Here is an 18,606-nt window from a genome sequence, read left to right as displayed (position 1 = left end):
TGCTGGGCACCCACCCACAATTCGTCAGCACCAAGCACCCATCGGCGCTGGGCACCCACACGCACCAGGCGCTCATCAGCACTGAGCACCCACCCGCGCTGGGCACCCACCCACATTGGGTGCTCGTCAGCACCGAGCACCCACCCGCGCTGGGCACCCACCTGTGCTGGGCACTCATCAGCACCGAGCACCCATCGGCATAGGGCACCCACCCACACCAGGCACTTGTCAGCACCGAGCGCCCATCCGCGCTGGGCACCCACCCACATTGGGTGCTCGTCAGCACCGAGCACCCGCCCGCCGGCTGGGCACCCACCTGTGCTGGGCACTCATCAGCACCGAGCACCCATCAGCGTTGGACACCCACCTGTGCTGGGCACTCATCAGCACCGAGCACCCATCGGCATAGGGCACCCACCCACGCCAGGCACTTGTCAGCACCGAGCGCCCATCGGTGCTGGGCACCCACCCACAATTCGTCAGCACCGAGCACCCGTCGGCGCTGGGCACCCACACGCACCAGGCGCTCGTCAGCACCAAGCACCCACCCACGATGGGCGCTCATCAGCACCAAGCACCCATCAGCGTTGGGCACCCACCCGCACCAGGCGCTCATCAGCACCGAGCACCCATCAGCGTTGGGCACCCACCCACATTGGGTGCTCGTCAGCACCAAGCGCCCATCAGCATAGGGCACCCACCCGCGCCAGGCGCTTGTCAGCACCGAGTGCCCATCAGCATTGGGCACCCACCCACAATTCGGCAGCACCGAGCACCCATCGGCGCTGGGCACCCACCCGTGATGGGCGATCGTCAGCACCGAGCACCCATTGGCGCTGGGCACCCGCCCACAACAGGCACCCATCGGCACCAGGGCAGCTGCTGGCGCCAGAGCACCCACGGGCGCCAAGGCACTGCTCAGCACCCAGCACCCCCTGGCACCGGGCACCCCCTGGCACCCGCGCCCACTGGCACCCGTGCCCGCCGGCACCAGCGCCCACACACCAGCTCTGCACCCGCAGCCCCGCCGGCACCCAGCCTGGCACCGGGCACCCAGCAGCACCCAGCACCGGCTCCCAGCAGCCCCAGGGCGCCCTACAGCACCCGCCCAGGCCACCCTCAGCCCCCCGCAGTGCCTGGGGGGTCCCAGCCCTCAGCCCCCCGCAGTGCCTGGGGGGTCCCAGCCCTCAGCCCCCCCGCAGTGCCTGGGGGGTCCCAGCTCTCAGCCCCCCGCAGTGCCTGGGGGGTCCCAGCCCTCAGCCCCCCCGCAGTGCCTGGGGGGGTCCCAGCTCTCAGCCCCCCCGGCAGTGCCTGGGGGTCCCAGCCCTCAGCCCCCCCGCAGTGCCTGGGGGGTCCCAGCCCTCAGCCCCCCCGGCAGTGCCTGGGGGGTCCCAGCCCTCAGCCCCCCGCAGTGCCTGGGGGGGTCCCAGCCCTCAGCCCCCCGCAGGCCCTGGGGGGTCCCAGCCCTCAGCCCCCCGCAGTGCCTGGGGGGTCCCAGCCCTCAGCCCCCCGCAGGTGCCTGGGGGGTCCCAGCTCTCAGCCCCCCCGGCAGTGCCTGGGGGGTCCCAGCCCTCAGCCCCCCGCAGTGCCTGGGGGGTCCAGCCCTCAGCCCCCCGGCAGTGCCTGGGGGGTCCCAGCTCTCAGCCCCCCGCAGGCCCTGGGGGGTCCCAGCCCTCAGCCCCCCGCAGGCCCTGGGGGGTCCCAGCCCTCAGCCCCCCCGGCAGTGCCTGGGGGGTCCCAGCCCTCAGCCCCCCCGCAGTGCCTGGGGGGTCCCAGCCCTCAGCCCCCCTGGCAGTGCCTGGGGGGTCCCAGCTCTCAGCCCCCCGCAGTGCCTGGGGGGTCCCAGCCCTCAGCCCCCCCGCAGTGCCTGGGGGGTCCCAGCCCTCAGCCCCCCCGCAGTGCCTGGGGGGTCCCAGCCCTCAGCCCCCCGCAGTGCCTGGGGGGTCCCAGCTCTCAGCCCCCCGCAGTGCCTGGGGGGTCCCAGCCCTCAGCCCCCCCGCAGTGCCTGGGGGGTCCCAGCCCTCAGCCCCCCGGCAGTGCCTGGGGGGTCCCAGCTCTCAGCCCCCCGCAGTGCCTGGGGGGTCCCAGCCCTCAGCCCCCCGCAGGCCCTGGGGGGTCCCAGCCCTCAGCCCCCCCGCAGGCCCTGGGGGGTCCCAGCCCTCAGCCCCCCCGCAGTGCCTGGGGGGTCCCAGCCCTCAGCCCCCCGCAGTGCCCCCGTGGCCGCATGCAGCAGTGGGGCTGTGACGGCGAAGCTGGGGCGGGGGGGGGGCACAGAGTGAGCAGGGTGGGCCCCACAGCCGGGGTGGGGGCGGCAGGCGGGGGCGGCAGGAAAGTGCCAGAGGCCAGGGCAGTGCCCCTCCTACCCCCCCCCAAAACTGGGGAGGCTCCAGGTGGCCTGGGCAGAGGGGGCTTGGGGGGGTCTGTCCCCCTGCCCCGCATCCATCCTCCCCGGGGGGGGCAGGGGGACCCCCCCCCCGCGTGTCCTGCCTGTGTGGGTGGCGGGGGGGGCGCGGTACCTTGGACACCCAGAGATCCAGCTAGGGAGCAGGCAGCGGGGGGGGGCAACAGAGCGGGCGGCAGCGTGTGCCCCCCCGGCCGTGCCACCCACGGAGGGGCTTTGGCGGGGGACCCCCCCAGGATGGCGCGGGGGGGGGGGCGGGATGGAGCAGGGCGCTGGGGGGAGGCGATGCCGGGGGGGGCACTGGGAAAGCAAGGGGGAAGCTTGCAGTGTAGGGGGGCTGGAGGGGCCCTGGGGTGGGGGTGGGGCCCCCCGCGCCCCCCGCGCCCCCCCCGCGCCCCCCCCGCCCACCTGTTTGTGAACCTTTGTAAGCTGCTCCAGGTTGTTCTCAAGAAAGGAAATCTTCTGCTTCTGGGAGTGCAGCCCCCCGCTGTCCTCAGGCTCCAGCTCTGCGCTCTGCGGGGGTGGGGGGCGCATGGAGGGACCCCCCCGCCGGGATGGCACCCCCCAACCCACTGGCACCCCCAACCCTGGGATGACACCGCCCCCCGATGCTGGCCAGAGACCCCCCACCGCGCCTGAGACCCCCCGACCTGGGCCAGGGCCCCCCCCGATGCCCAGGCTGGGACCCCCCCCAGGCCAGGGCCCCCCTCGCTCTTCCCCCCAACACCCCCCTCCTTCCCCTCACAACCCCCCCTTCCCCCCCAGCTCTGAGCCCCCTCACCCCACATTTGGCTGCTGCCCCCCCCCCCCCATTTCTACGCCCCCTTTGCCCCCCCCTCACTTTCTTGACTCGAGTCGTGACGTCTTGAACAAACAGCTTGCGCAGGTTGTGGAGGGTCTGGAGTTCACGGGCCTGGGGGGGCAGAGGTGAGGGGGTGCACGGTGACCCCCAGCCACCCCCCCCCCCCAGCCCCCCCACCTACCACGGTCTCCTCCAGCCCCTTGAGGTCCTGCTTGGACTGCTCGTGGCGCTCGTAGAGAAACCTGAGGGGAGATGGGGGGGTCACCCCAAGGTTAGGGGGGGTCGCCCCAAGGATGGGGGGCGTTGGGGGGCTCAGGGGAGGCACAAGGGTGCTGGGGGGGTGCTGAGGGCTGCTGGGGGCTTGGAGGAGCCTCAGGGGTCTTCTGGGGGGGGGGCTGGGAGCTGAGAGGGGACCCCCCAAGGTGGTACAGGGTCTGGCGGGGTGTCCCCATGGGGTGGGGGCTGCTGGTAACGTTGGCTCCTGGGGGGTCCCCAAGGCTCCTGGGGGTGGTGGGGGTCCCAGGGCTCCTGAAGGTGGTGCAGGGTCCTGGGGGTGTCCCCATGGGGTGGGGTCCCAGTAATGTCAGGGGTCCCAGGGGTGGTGGTGGGGTCCCAGGGGCGTCAATGAGGGCATCTCTGGGGGGGTCCCAGGACTCCCCGGGCATGGGGCGGGGGGGATGTTGTGGCTCTGGGGGGTCCGAGGGGCGTCAGTGGGGGGGGTTGGGGTCCAGGGGACCCCGGGGGGGGGATGTCTCACGTGAGCTCCTGCAGCCGCGCGGCCTTGGCCCGCTCCTCGCCCCGCAGCGCCTCGTGCTCCGCACGCAGCTTCTCCAGCTCCAGCTCAGCTTCTGGTTCAGGCTGCGGGACGGACGGACGGACGGGCAGTCAGGGGACAGCCGGACCCGTGGGGGGGACAGCCTCTGCCTGCGCCCCCCCACCTGGTCAGGGATGGGTCCAGGGCAGGGATGGGGAGGACGGGCTGTCTGGGCTGGGGGCGTCCGGGGCCGGGGCTGGGGTCAAGGTTGGGGTCGGGGTCAGGGTTAGGGCTGGGGACAGGCTCAGGATTGGGGCTGGGGGTGGGGCTGGGGTCGGGGTCAGGGACGGGGCTGGGGCCAGGCCGCTCACTCCCGCAGCTCGTCGATGGTTTTCTGCCGCTCGTTGACCTCGTCCCGCAGCCGCGCCAGCTGCTTGTGCTGGGCTCCCGCTGGCTCTCCAGCTGCAGCTCCAGCGCCTTCTGCGCCGCCACCCTCAGCCAGGGACGGGACCCCGGCACCCCCCGACCCCAGCACCTTCCGGGGACCCCAGCACCCCCCAGCACCCCTGGACCCCAGCTCCTCCCAGGGACCCCCAGCACCCCCGGACCCCAGCTCCTCCCAGGGACCCCCAGCACCCTCCAGCACCCCTGGACCCCAGCTCCTCCCGGGGACTCCCAGCACCCCTGGACCCCAGCTCCTCCCGGGGACCCCCAGCACCCTCCAGCACCCCCGGACCCCAGCTCCTCCCGGGGACCCCCAGCACCCCCCAGCACCCCCGGACCCCAGCTCCTCCCGGGGACCCCCAGCACCCCTGGACCCAGCTCCTCCCGGGGACCCCCAGCATCCTCCAGCACCCCTGGACCCCAGCTCCTCCCAGGGACCCCCAGCATCCTCCAGCACCCCTGGACCCCAGCTCCTCCCAGGGACCCCCAGCATCCTCCAGCACCTTCCAGGGACCCCCAACACGCCCCAACCTCCCCAGCACCCTGTGGACCCCCAACATCTCCCAGCCTCCACCAGCACCTCAGGGACCCCCACCCCACCTCTAGGACACCCCACATGCCACAATCACCCCCAGCTGCCCCCTCACCCAGGTCCCCTACACCCTTCAGGGGCGCTGGACTCCCCCCAGTGACCCCCAGGAGTGCCCTGCCCCCCCCACCAGCACGTTGCCACCCCCCGCACCCTCTCACCTTGACCTCATCCGTGTCCGGGGTCTCATCCTGCTCCTGCTCCTTCCAGGCCACCCCCTGCGCCGTCTCTGTGGGCCGGAGCTCGCGTTGGGGGGATGAGCCAGGGACACCCCCCCACCAGCCCCCTGAGTCCCACTGTGACCCCCCGAGGCCCCTGAGCCCCTCCAGCCCCCCACACCCCCACCATGCCCCCCAGCCCCCTCCATGCCCTCCCAGCTCCCTGAGCCCCACTGTGCCACCCCAGCCCCTCGAGTGCCACTGTGCCCTCAGCCCCCTGAGCCCCCTCCATGCCCCCACACCGCCCTGAGCCCCCCCAGCCCCCCGCACCCTGCGCCTGCAGCCGGGCCAGCTCCTCGCTCAGGGCATCGTACGACTCCTCCAGGTTCCGCTTCTTCAGCTCCACTGTCTGCATGTACTCGGTCAGCGAGCGGATCTTCGCCTCGTGCTGTGGGACCAGCCTCAGCCACTGCCCCCCGGCTGGGGGCACGCGGCCACCACCCCCTGCCACCCCCTGGGCCACCCTGTCACCGCACCCTGGGGTCACCAAGCCCCAGGGACACCAAACCCCAGGCCACTAAGCCCCAAGGTCACCATACTCCAGGACCACCAAACCCATGGAGGCCTTGGGTCATCAAACCCTGGGTCACCAAACCATGGGGAGTCCAAACCCTGGGGTCACCAAACCCTGGGGCCACCAAACTCCAGGGTAATCAAACCCCAGGGTCACCAAACCCTGGGGCCACCAAACCCTGGGGCCACCAAACCCTGGGGTCACCAAACTCATGGCCACCAAACCCTGGGGTCACCAGACCCTGGGGCCTCCAAACCCTGGGCACACCAAACCTGGAGTCACCAAACCTGGGGCTTCCATACCCTGGGGCCACCAATCTCCAGGTCCACCAAACCCCAGGTCACCGAGCCCCAGGGCCACCAAACCATGGGGTCACTGAAACATGGGGTCATTGAAACCTGGGGATACCAAACCCTGGGGTCACCAAACCCTGGGCACACCAAGTCCTGGAGTCACCAAACCCTGGGACTTCCAACCCTGGGCACACCAAACTCCAGGTCCACCAAACCCCAGGGTCATGAAACCCCAGGGTCACCGAGCCCCAGGGCCACCAAACGCTGGGGCCCACCAAAGCCTGTGGCCACTAGAGCCTGGGGTCACCAGACTCTGCAGTCACTACGGCAGCGGCATCACTCCCGTGAGTTGCCGAGTGGTGGCAGCCCCCAGGTCTGTCCCCAGCCACCCCTGTCCCCAGCCCACCTGGGAGATGAGGAGCTGGCAGGAGGAGAGCTCGCGCCCGGTCACCTCCATCTTGCGGTGGCACTCCACCTGCAGGTTCTCCAGCTGCCGGCACCGCTTCACCACCGACTTCACCTCCGACTTGATCTTGCTGATGTAGAGCCGGGCAACGGTGAACTCCTCTTCGATGGCTCCGCTCACCTCCACCGGCTGGGCACAGGCACAGCACACGTGTGGCACAGTGTGGGTATGGCACACACATGGGTATGGCATGGCATGGCATGTGCATGGCATGGGCACAGCACACACATGGGCATGCAACGGCACACGGGTCAGCACAGCACACGTGTGGCACAGTGTGGGTATGGCACACACATGGGTATGGCATGGCATGGCATGGCATGTGCATGGCATGGGCACAGCACACACATGGGCATGCAATGGCACACGGGTCAGCACAGCACACGTGTGGCACAGTGTGGGTATGGCACACACATGGGTATGGCATGGCATGTGCATGGCATGGGCACAGCACACACATGGGCGTGCAATGGCACACGGGTCAGCATAGCACAGGTGTGGCACAGTGTGGGTATGGCACACACATGGGTATGGCATGGCATGTGCATGGCATGGGCACAGCACACACATGGGCATGCAATGGCACACGGGTCAGCACAGCACAGGTGTGGCACAGTGTGGGTATGGCACACACATGGGTATGGCATGGCATGAGCACAGCACACACATGGGCATGCAATGGCACACGGGTCAGCATAGCACAGGTTTGACACAGTGTGGGTATGGCACACATGGGTATGGCATGGCATGGCATGTGCATGGCATGGCATGGGCACAGCACACACATGGGCATGCAACGGCACACGGGTCAGCACAGCACAGGTGTGGCACAGTGTGGGTATGGCACACACATGGGTATGGCATGGCATGGCAAGCACAGCACACACATGGGCATGCAATGGCACACGGGTCAGCACAGCACACACATGGGTATGACATGGCATGATGCACACCATGGCATGGGCATGGTGTGACACAGGCATGGCACATACGTGGGTATGGCATGGGCATGGCACAGTGTGGGTACAGCACAGCGTGGCACAGGAACGGCACATGCATGGGCACAGCATGTCACAGGCACATCATGCGCATGGGCACATGGGCACAGCATGGCACGGGCATGTCAGGAACATGGGTACAGCACGGTGTGGCATGGCACAGGCACGGCATGGAATGGGCACGACACGCATGTGGGTATGGCGTGGAGTGGGCAAGGTATGGGCACGACACGGGCGCGGCACACACATGGGTATGGAACGGCACGGGCATGGCACAGGCCCAGGATGGCATGGGCCCATCCCACACATGGGGCCAGCACGGTGTGGCACGGCACGGGCGCAGCATGTCACAGGCACGTCACACACGTGGGTAGAGCACGGCACGGCACAGGCACACCCCACCCACGGGCACAGCCTGGCAGGCGTGCCGCCCCTCACCAGCTTGATCTCGCCGTTGCCCACGATGAGGCTGAACTCGCTCAGGTCCTTCATCAGCCCGTTGAGCACCTCGGCCGCCCGCTTGCGCTGCTGCCCCCCCCAGCTCCCGCACCCGCTGCAGCTCCGTCTCCAGCGACAGCGTCGTTGCCTGCGGGCATGGCGCAGCCTGGCACCCCGGCACCCCTCCAGCACCCCCTGCCCCAGCACCCCACCCTGATGCGCCGAGCACTCCCCTGGCACCCCGGCACCCCTCCGGCACCCCCTGCCCCGGCACCCCACCCTGACGCGCCGAGCACCCCCCTGGCACCCCTAGCACGCCCCAGCACCCCCTGCCCCAGCACCCCACCCTGATGCGCCGAGCACCCCCCTGGCACCCCGGCACCCCTCCGGCACCCCCTGCCCCGGCACCCCACCCTGACGCGCCGAGCACCCCCCTGGCACCCCTAGCACGCCCCAGCACCCCCTGCCCCGGCACCCCACCCTGACATGCCGAGCACCCCCCTGGCACCCCGGCACCCCTCCGGCACCCCCTGCCCCGGCACCCCACCCTGACGCGCCGAGCACCCCCCTGGCACCCCTAGCACGCCCCAGCACCCCCTGCCCCGGCACCCCACCCTGACGTGCCGAGCACCCCCCTGGCACCCCGGCACCCCTCCGGCACCCCCTGCCCCGGCACCCCACCCTGACGCGCCGAGCACCCCCCTGGCACCCCGGCACCCCTCCGGCACCCCCTGCCCCGGCACCCCACCTTGATGTGCCGAGCACCCCCCTGGCACCCCTAGCACCCCCTGCCCTGGCACCCCCAGTAACCCCCCAGCAACCCCTACCCCTGTTTCCCCAGCACCCCTTGCCCCAGCACCCCCGGCCCCCTGCCCCAGCACCCCAAGATCCTGCCCGCTCCACCCGTGGGGTGCTGCTCTTGGTGCCCTGGGAGCACCCAGTCTGGCATCCCAGCTTAAGGGGAGAGCCTCCCAGTTTGGCTTCTGGTTTGGGGGAGGGGGTGGCCCTCTTTGGGGTTTAGTTTGGGGAGTGTGTGTGGGGTCCCCTCTTTGGGGTCTGTTTGGGTGGGTTCCCCTCATTGGGGTCCAGCTTGGGGATGGGGGGAGGGTCCTCTCCTTAGGGTCTCTTTCGGCACGGCTCCCCTCTTTGGGGTCTGGTTTGTGGTTTAGGGGGCTCCCAGGTCTGAGGCTCCTGTTTCGGGGGATCCCTGGCCCAAAGCATCCCAGTTTGGGTGTGGGAGTCCCAGTTTGGACCTGGGGGACTGGGCTCTGGGGCTTACTGGTTCAGGGACTGGGGGGTCCCAGTTTGGGTCTGGTTTGGACCTGGGGGTCCCAACTGTTGGATCCCAGTGTGGTCCCAGGGCCCTGGTGTGAGGGTCCCAGTCTGGAGAGGCCCTGGCTCTGGGGGCCCCAGCTGGGTGCTGATGGGGCTCCCAGCTGATTCCTGGTCTGGGTCCCATTTGCCAGTCAAGGTTCCCAGTGGGGTCCCAGTGGGACACTCAGGGTCACCAGTAGGTTTCCCAGGGGGGTTCCCAGTTGAGGAGCCACTTTGGGGATCCCAGTAGAGATCCCAGCTGGGCTGGCAGTTGGGGGTCCTGGTAGGGTCTCAGTGGGCTTCCCAGTTGAGGAGCAAGTTTGGGGTTCCCAATGGGGTCCAGTGGGGATCCCCGTAGGGATCCCAGTTGGGTGCCCATGGGGGTTCCCAGTAGGGTTATAGTGGGGTTCCCAGTGGAGGAGCCAGTTTGGTGACCCCAGCGAGGTCCAGTGGGGATCCCACGAGAGATCCCAGTAGGGTGCCCATGAGGGTTCCCTGCAGGGTCCCATTGGGAATCCCAGTTGGGTGCCTGCCAGGGGTCCCAGCCGGCGGTCCCCGGTGGGGGGTCACCTCAGTGCGGGCCAGCTCATCGGCCAGCCGGCGGTTGTGGCGGCCGGTGTCCTCGGCCTCCTGCGCCTTGCGGTCGTAGCTGCGCGCCAGCTCCTCCAGCGCCGCCAGCACCTCGGCCACCTCGGCACGGGCTGCCCCGTGCTCAGCACGCAGTGCCGCCAGCTCCCGCCGTGCCGCCTCCCCGCCCCCTCGTGCCGCAGCCAGCACCTGGGGGGCACAAAGGGGTCCAGGGGGTCAGGGTGGGGGTCCCAGAGGGGTCTCAGGGGTCAGGGTGGAGGGGTCCAGGGGATCCTGGGGAGGGGTCCCAGAGGAGTTCCAGCAGGGTCAGGTTGGGGGGACTCCCTGGGACTCTGGGTGGAGAGGTCCCAGGACTCAGGGTGAGGGTCTCAGAGTGGTCCCAGGACTCAGGGTGGGGGTCCTAGATGGGTCAGGGTGAGGGTCCCAGAGGGCTCCTGGTGGGGTCATGTTGGGTGGTCCCAGTGGCTCAGGGTGGAAGGATCCAGGGGGTCAGGGTGGAGGTCCCAGAGGGGTTCAGGGGCTCAGGGTGAGGGTCCCAGAGTAGTCCCAGGAGTCAGGGTGGGGATCCTAGAGGGGACCTGGGGGCTGTGTTGTGGGATGCAAAGGGTTCCCAGGGGCTCAGGGTGGTGGGGTCCCAGGATTGAGGGTAAGGGTCCCAGAGGGGTCCAGAGGGTCAGGGTGGGGGTCCCAGGGGTCATAGTGGAGGTCTCAGAGAGGTTCCAACAGGGTCACGTTGGGGGGTCCCAGGGGTCAGATTGGAGTCCCACGGGCTCAGGGTGGAGGGGTCCAAGTGATCAGGGTGGGGATCCCAGAGGGGTTCAAGTGCGTCCCAGGGGGTCTGGGTGGGGGCCCAGAGGGATCAGTCTGGGGTTCCAGCAGGGTGAAGTTATGGGGTCAGTCAGACAATAATGGGGGGACATGAGGGCTGGGGGGGGCAGGGGTGGGCTCCTCACCTCCTCCTGGTCCAGCATCTGTTGCTTGAGCTTCTCCATGATTTGGCTCTGCTGGTTGATCTCGTCATCCTGGGGGAAGATGGGGGGGGGTCTGTGCTGGCTGGCCCCCAGGGCCCGGGGGTGGCAGGGGAGTCTCCAAGGGTCCTGGAGGCTGCCAGGAGATCCCGGGGGTCCTGGGGTGCCGAGGGCCCTGGGGGATGCTGGGGGGACTGGGAGGTCCCCAAGGGTGCTAGGGAGTCTCAGCGGTCCTGAGGGGTCCCGGCAGGTCTAGAGGGGTCTTTGGGGGTCCCCAGGGGACCCGGGAAGGGGTCTGGGGGTCCCCACCTTGTCATCCAGCTGCTTGTAGAGCTTGCGGATCTCTTCCTCATACTTGCGGCGCTCCTCCTCGGAGATGTGGATGACGATGGAGGAGCTGTTGTCGTTGAGGGGGGTCTCGCTGGTGGGTCCTGTCCCCGTCCCCTCGCCCGTCCCCTCACCCGTCCCAGCCTCCGCCTCGGCCCCGCTCAGCTGCTCCGTCTCAGGCACAGCCTCCCCTGGGGACACGGCCTCAGTTTCCCCATCCAGCACTTGGCAGGGGGGATGGGGTCCCCTCCCAGATGCCGGGGTCCCCCCTCACCGCTCCGCCAGCGGCTCAGCTCGGCCTCCAGCTTCCCGATGGTCTCCTTCAGCACCTTGTTCTTCTCCTTCTCTTTCTCATACTTCTTCTTCCATTGCTCGGCCGTCAGCTCCAGGTTCACTGATGCTGTGTTCTTGATGGTCTTGGCCCTGGATGGAGCGGGGGACCCCTCAACCGGCACCCCCCCGCTCCCCCTTTGCAGGCAGCATCCCCCAAGGACCTCCCTGAGGTGCTCACCACAGCAACCCCCATCTCAGGGTCCACCTTCCCCCCACTCCCTTGCCAAGTCTGGGGACCCCCGATGCAGCCCCCTTTCCCCACGCTGGGGGGTGCAGTTGGGGTGCAATGGGTGCTGTTGAGGTGCAGTTGGGGTGCAATGGGTGCTTGGGGTGACGCTGGGGTGCAATGGGTGCTTGGGGCGATGTTGGGGTGCAGTTGAGATGCAGCTGGGACACAAGGGGTGCATGGGATGCAGATGGGGCGCAGTTGGGGTGCATGGGGTGCCTGCAGTTGGGGTGCAGCTGAGGTGCAGAGGGGTGCAGGGGCACCCCTACCTCTGCCCAAACATGAGGGTCGACTTGGTCTCGGCATCGTTGTAGCTGGAGGGGGAGCAGCAGATGAACATGGTGGTACGGCAGTTCCCCCCCAGCGAGTCCTGCAGGATCCGCGTCATCTTGCTGTCCCGGTAGGGCACGTAGGCCTTCTGGGGGGGGGGAACAGGGGCTCAGCAGGGTCCCCCCCCAGCCCCAGGGTCTCTGGGGCAGAGCAGGTGGGCAGGGGGCCGGGGGGGGACACGCGGGCTCTCACCGTGCCCTCGGCCAGGGCTGAGATGACGTTGCCCAGCGCCGACAGCGACTTGTTGATGTTCTTGGCCTCATCCAGCACGGCCCCCTCAGCCCCAGTCTTGCTGACCTGTGGGGCCAGGCAGCTCAGAGACCCCCATGGGGCCACCCCTCCCCAGGGGACCTCCACCCCAAGGACCACGCCAGCCCAGGACCCCCCCCAAAAGACCCCCAAACCCAAGGATGCCACCAGCCAGTAGACACCCAGAGACCCCCAATCTGGAGACCCTTCATCCAAAGATGCCCCACCCCAGCCTGAAGACCCCTAACCCTAATGTCCCAAGGACCGCCCCAAGGCCCCCACCCTCCCAATGTCCCCCTTAGGGATATCATCCACCCAAGTTCCCCCAGAGACCCCCCAATCCCACATACCCCAGCCCAGGGACCCCAAAGACCCCCGCCCCAGACCCCACCCAGCCCAAGCCCCCCAGGGTCCCTCAGTGCCGAGGTCCTCCCAACCTTCTCGCTCCCAGCAAGGTCAACCAGGTAGAGCTTCCCGCTGAGCTTCTGCTCTGTCTCCACGTTCTCCTGCTTGATGTTGATGAGGAAGATGCTGTGGCTGCGGGAGCTGTGCTCGTTCATGTCTGCGGGCATGAGGAGAAGCTGCACACCCGTGCCTCCGGCCCCCGGGGAGCCCTGAACCCCCACGGGACCCCTGCAGCACCCCACAATGACCCAGAGACCCCACGGTGCCCCAGGGGTCCCCCACTGCCCTCCAGGGACCCCATGGTGCCCCAGGGACCCCCACAGCGCCCCAGGTTCCCTCCAGCACCCCAGGGACCCCCATGGTGCCCCAGAACACGCCAGACACCCCACGGTACCCTGCACAGCGGGGGCCGGCACCCCATAGCCCCCAGCTCTGCCCTCCCCCCATTGCCCAGCCCCCCAGGTCCCCAGGCCGCTCACTGGTGACAGCCACATGCCGGTTGGATTTCCCCTCGTCGATCACGTCCAGGATCTCCTCTGGGCTGGAGACAAAGCGCTCGGTGCAGCCCTGGGGGTGCGGGGGGTGGTGAGCCCAGGGGTCAGCCCCAGCCCCCCTCTCTGGGGGTGCCCCCTTGGGGTCCCCCACCCAAGGGACCCTCCGAACCACTCCTCACCTTGACGTAGGGGACCCGGTTCTTGTCCTCGTGCACTGACAGGTTGGTCTTGGTCACTGGTGGAGGGTACACGGGGTGAGGGGGCTGGGGGGGTGGTGACCCCCAACATGCCCTAGGAGTTCCCAGTGCCATCCAGTGCCTCCCAGTGTGCCCCCATACCCTTCCACTGGCTCCCAGTACTCCGCAGTACCCAGCCAGTGCCTCCCAGTGCTCTCCAGTGCCTCCAAGCTTCTCAGTGCCCCCAGTGCATCCCAATACCCACCCAGTATCTCCCAGTGCCTCCCCCCCACTCACTGTCCAGCAGGTCCCGGATCTTGTCCAGATAAATTTCAAAGTAAGAAACCTGGTAGGAGGGAATTGGGGGTGTCAGAGTGTGTAGGGGTGTCAGGACCCGACCTCCCAGGTCCTCCCGGTGCTCCCAGTCCCCACCTTGATGTGGAACTCAAGGTTCTCGTCCATGGAGTAGATGTGGTTGAAGATGTCCTGGGCAATGCGTGGGATGATGCCCATCTGCTGGGGGTCGTGAAGCTTGCCCTGGCGGGGGGTGGTAGGGCTGGTGAGCACCCAGGGGGTGCCAGGGCCCATGGAGTGCTGAGCCCCCCCGCGAAGCCCCCCCCCCGGCCCCCTGACCTCCATGGTGTGGGTCTTGCCCGATGACGTCTGCCCATAGGCGAAGATGGTGCCATTGTACCCGGCCAGCACGTCTGTGGGGAGGGGTGAGGGTGGGCAGAAGCCCCTCAGGGACGCCCAGGAGCTCCTGAGGACTCCCAGGACCCTCAGGGACCTCATAGCCCCTCCCAAACCCTGAGGGACTCCCCCAAGACCCCAAGGGCTTCCTGAACCCCCGGGCACCTAAGATCACCTCCAAGACTCCCAGCAGTGCCCAAGGACCCCCGACACACCCCAAAAGACCTCATAGATACCCCCAGAACCCCTGGAGATTGCAGAGACCCCCTTAAAGACCTGAAGAGACCCCAAGACCTGCTGGGCACCCCCAAGGACCCCTTGCCCATGTCCCCCTGCCAGGGTCACCCCCCAACCTGCCCCGTCACCTCCCAGCACCCTCCAATATCCCCATGGATCTGGGTGTCCCTGGATGAGGGTCCCCCAGCTAGGACCCCCCCGGCGATGCCCCAGGGCCCCCCACAAGCCCCCAGCCCTCACCCTTGACGATCTGCATGGCGCAGGCGTGGTAGACCTGCTCCTGGGTGGTGTTGGGGGGGAAGACGCGGTCGAAGACATAGGGTTTGCCCTGGGAGGGGGGACGGACATGGGGGTCAGTGGCCAGGAGAGACCCCCACAAGGTGCTGGGGGCTGTGCCAGTCTCAGGGCTCCTCTTGCAGGGGGACCAGTAAGTTCCAGTGAATCCCAGTAAGGCAAGTGACAGGTTGCAGGGGGCTTCTCACACAGCCCCCATCCCCTCATATGCCCCCCCCCGCCAAATCCCATGGATCCCCCCCATACACGCATGCCCCACCATACTTCCCCCTATATCATCAGCCCCACCTTCAATGCCAGCCCCCTACGTATACCCCCTGCCCTCCCACACGCTCCCTCATACACCCCCATCCCCCACCCCCTCTATGTCCTCAAACGCCCCCATCCCCCACCCCCCATACAGCCCCCTCATAAACCTCAAGCCCCCCGTAGACCACCTGCGGCTCCCTGATGTACCCCATTGTGCTCCCAGACCCCCAGTCACTGCCAGACCCCCAAAATCCCCTCCACCCCGTAGGACCCCACACCTCCCCTCTACTCCAGACCCTGAACACCCCCGGCCTCCCTAATGTCCACATGCACCCCGGACCCCCAGTACGCTCCCCAAACACCCCCATAGACTTCACACTCTCCATATACCTCCATATACCCTCAGACCCCCACCATACACCCTCCTAGATGCCCAGCCCCCATACACTCTCCGTACACCCTCATAGATCCCCAGAACTCCATAGAGTCCCCCATAACCCCCCCATACCTGCGACCCCCCCATACAGCCCCGTACACTCCCCGTACACACCCACGGGCTCGCAGGCTGCCCGTACAGCTCCGCACATCCCCACAGACCCCTCAGCCCCTCCATAGACCCCCATAGTCTCCCAGATCTCCCATACAGCCCATAGACCCCCATAGACCCCTCAGTCCCCTATAGACCCCCATAAAGCCCCGTGCACCCCCCTAGATCCACATAGACCCTTTAGTCCCCCCTAGACCCCCATACATCTCCAAACTCTCATACAGCCCCATACGGCCCCATTCACCCCCATATATCCCAAGACCCCCCCAGACCAATAGATCCCACCCCTCCATAGGCCCCCATAGGCCCCCAGCCCCCCTACACTCCCCATATGCCTCCATAGTCCCGCTGCCTTGCCATACACCCCCATAGACCCCCATAACCCCCAGAGACACCTCAGACCCCATATGCCCCCATAGACCCCCAGCCCCTCATAGACTGTGTGTATGGGGATACACCCCCAAAGACCCCAGGCCCCCCATAGGCCCCCATAGGCCACTCAGTCCCCCCATAGATCCCTCAGCCCCCCCCCCAACCCCATAGACCCCCAGGCTCTCCATAGGCTCCCATAGGCCCCCATAGACCCCTCAGTCCCCCCATAGACTCCTCAGGCCCCCCATAGACCCCCATAGACCCCCCAACCCCATAGACCCCCACAGACTCCTCAGGCCCCCCATAGACCCCCATAGACCCCCATAGACCCCTCAGCCCCCCGTAGCTCCCTATAGACACTGAGCCTCCCATAGACCCCCACACCCCATATACCCCTCAGACCCCCACAGGCTCCTCAGGCCCCCCATAGACCCCCATAGACCCCCCAGTCCCCACAGACCCCCATAGACTCCTCAGCCCCCCATAGACCCCCATAGACCCCTCAGCCCCCCGTAGCTCCCTATAGACACTGAGCCTCCCATAGACCCCCACACCCCATATACCCCTCAGACCCCCACAGGCTCCTCAGGCCCCCCATAGACCCCCATAGACCCCCCAGTCCCCACAGACCCCCATAGACTCCTCAGCCCCCCATAGACCCCCATAGACCCCTCAGCCCCCCGTAGCTCCCTATAGACACTGAGCCTCCCATAGACCCCCACACCCCATATACCCCTCAGACCCCCACAGGCTCCTCAGGCCCCCCATAGACCCCCATAGACCCCCCAGTCCCCACAGACCCCCATAGACTCCTCAGCCCCCCATAGACCCCCATAGACCCCTCAGCCCCCCGTAGCTCCCTATAGACACTGAGCCTCCCATAGACCCCCACACCCCATAGACCCCTCAGACCCCATAGACCCCCCCAGACTCCTCAGGCCCCCCATAGACGCCCCCAGCCCCCCAGGCCCCCTCTACACCCCCGCCCGCCCCGGGCGGGAGCTGTCCAGGCCCCGGTGCTGAACCGCCGCCACCACTGCGGGGGCACACGGACGCGGGGACACACGGACGCGGGGACACACGGACGCGGGGACAAGCGCCCACAACAGCCCGGCCCCCCCGGCCCCCCCGGCCCCGCCGCCCCCCCGGGCCAGCGCAACCGCCGCAGCACGGCGCAGGCACGGCCGCCCCGCCCGCCGCCGGTCACGCACCCCCCCGCACCACCGCCCCCCGCAACACCCTGCATTGCGCCGGCACAACCGCACAGGGACACAGCACCCACGGAGCCCCCCCGCCCCGCCCCCCCGGGGGACCCCGCTGCCCCCCCAAGGGCCCCACACCTTCCCCGGGGCCGCCCCACCTCAGGGCCGGGGTGCCCAGGCCGGGCGGGGGGCTCCGTGCACGAGAACCCCCCCGTGCGCGGCCCCGTGCAAGGCGGGGTCGTTATGGGGGGGGGCGTTATATTGGGGGGCTTGGTCGCGGTCCCTAAGCCCCCCCCCCCTCCGGCTTCACCCCCTAACAAAGGGCCGGGCCGCAGCGGGGGGAGGATCTGCGGCAAACGCCCCCCCCCGGTGCTGCCGCCGGGGCCGATCGTGCCCCCCCCGGGGTCAGGGCGTCTCCGCTCGTTGTAAACAACCGGGGGGGGGCACCGGGAGCGCCGGGAGCCCTAGACAGGGGCTGGGGGGGGGCGGGGGAAACGCCCCGGGGGGGCGGCTGGGCCCATTTCGGCACCGGCCACACCCAGGGCGATCCGCCCCCCCCCATCCTTTGCCCCCCCCCCCCCCCCCCCAGGGCGATCCGCCCCCCCCCCAGGCTCTGCCCCCCCCCCAACTGACTGTCACCCCCCCAGGCCTGTCACCCCCCAACCTGGCCACCCCCCCCCCCCGCAGCTGTGCCCCCATCCCCGCCCCCCCGAGGCTGGGGGCTCCCCGCGCCCCCCGCACTCACCCCCACCACCACGCTGTCGTCGCCCTGGAAGACGGGCAGGAATTTGTCCCCCCGCAGGATCTCGGCCTGGTTGAGGGGCCGGAACCGGCACAGGACCTTGATGCTGCACTCGGCGCTGGGCTCGGCCATGGCGGGGGGGCCGGGGGGGCGGCGGGAAGAGCTCGGGGGCGCCGGAGGGGGGGGGCAGGGGTGCTGCTGGTACCCGAGGGTGCGGGCTGTCAGCCGGCGGTGCGGGCGGCACCCAGGGGCGCTGGTTACAGCCTAAGGGTCAAGTGGTACCCAGGGATGCAGGATGCTGCCCGGGGATGCAGGATGCTGCCGGGGGATGCCGGGCGGTTTCCAGGGATGCAGGGTGGTACCAGGGATGCAGGGTGGTACCCAGGGATGCCGGGCGGTTTCCAGGGATGCAGGGTGGTACCAGGGATGCAGGGTGGTACCCAGGGATGCCGGGCGGTTTCCAGGGATGCAGGGTGGTACCAGGGATGCAGGGTGGTGCCCGGGGGTGCGGGATGCCGCCCGGGGGTGCGGGATGCGGAGGAGGGCGGCGCCGGGCGGGGGATGCTCCGCAGCGCTCCTGCTGCCCCTGCTCCAGTGACCGGCTGCTGTCGCCGCTGCAGCCCCGGTACCGTTTGATGGGGGGGGAGAGGCCGCCCCCCGGCACGCACACGCCCCCCCCCCAGCCCCCCGCGTTAAGGTGGAGCTGCCCGCCGCTCTTAAGGTGGACGGAGATGGCGGGGGGGACGCCCGGCCCTGGGAACCGTCCCCCCAAAATGCTGATTCACTGGGGGGGGGGGGGGGGCAGGACCCTGTCACCGGCTGGGGGGAGGGGGGGTGGGAGCGGGGCCAGCCCCCCCTCCCCCTCGCTCCGCTCCCCTCCCCCACGCGGGAAGCCGCAGTCCTGACTCACGGCCCCCCCCGGGGCGCTGAGGCCGGGCACACTCGT

The 18,606-nt window shown here is 68.9% G+C and overlaps 2 protein-coding genes across 2 annotated transcripts in view; one reads left to right on the top strand and one right to left on the bottom strand.

The window, feature by feature from the left end:
• B4GALNT1 (beta-1,4-N-acetyl-galactosaminyltransferase 1) overlaps positions 1–803 on the top strand; it is a 9,318-nt gene extending 8,515 nt beyond the window's left edge. The window contains exon 8 of the mRNA XM_075724854.1: positions 693–803. Coding sequence (XP_075580969.1) covers positions 693–803 — 111 coding nt within the window. The remainder of the gene's footprint in view (positions 1–692) is intronic.
• Positions 804–2,195: 1,392 nt separating this feature from the next.
• KIF5A (kinesin family member 5A) lies at positions 2,196–17,792 on the bottom strand. The gene is given in 27 exon segments (XM_075724853.1): positions 2,196–2,252; positions 2,810–2,914; positions 3,243–3,314; positions 3,385–3,445; positions 3,961–4,048; positions 4,051–4,061; positions 4,329–4,401; positions 4,404–4,437; positions 5,152–5,219; positions 5,479–5,596; positions 6,422–6,610; positions 7,918–8,016; positions 8,018–8,065; positions 9,802–10,008; positions 10,773–10,841; positions 11,097–11,305; positions 11,389–11,537; positions 11,943–12,091; positions 12,196–12,300; positions 12,690–12,814; positions 13,137–13,224; positions 13,331–13,386; positions 13,625–13,673; positions 13,760–13,864; positions 13,961–14,034; positions 14,495–14,582; positions 17,664–17,792. Coding segments are annotated over 27 exon segments (2,625 nt in total).
• Positions 17,793–18,606: the final 814 nt, after the last annotated feature.

Source organism: Pelecanus crispus, chromosome 26 (genome assembly GCF_030463565.1).
Source record: "Pelecanus crispus isolate bPelCri1 chromosome 26, bPelCri1.pri, whole genome shotgun sequence".
NCBI classification, from domain to species: Eukaryota; Metazoa; Chordata; class Aves; order Pelecaniformes; family Pelecanidae; genus Pelecanus; species Pelecanus crispus.
Note: the sequence above shows the minus strand (reverse complement) of the source record. Positions and strands in the feature narration are given on the sequence as shown.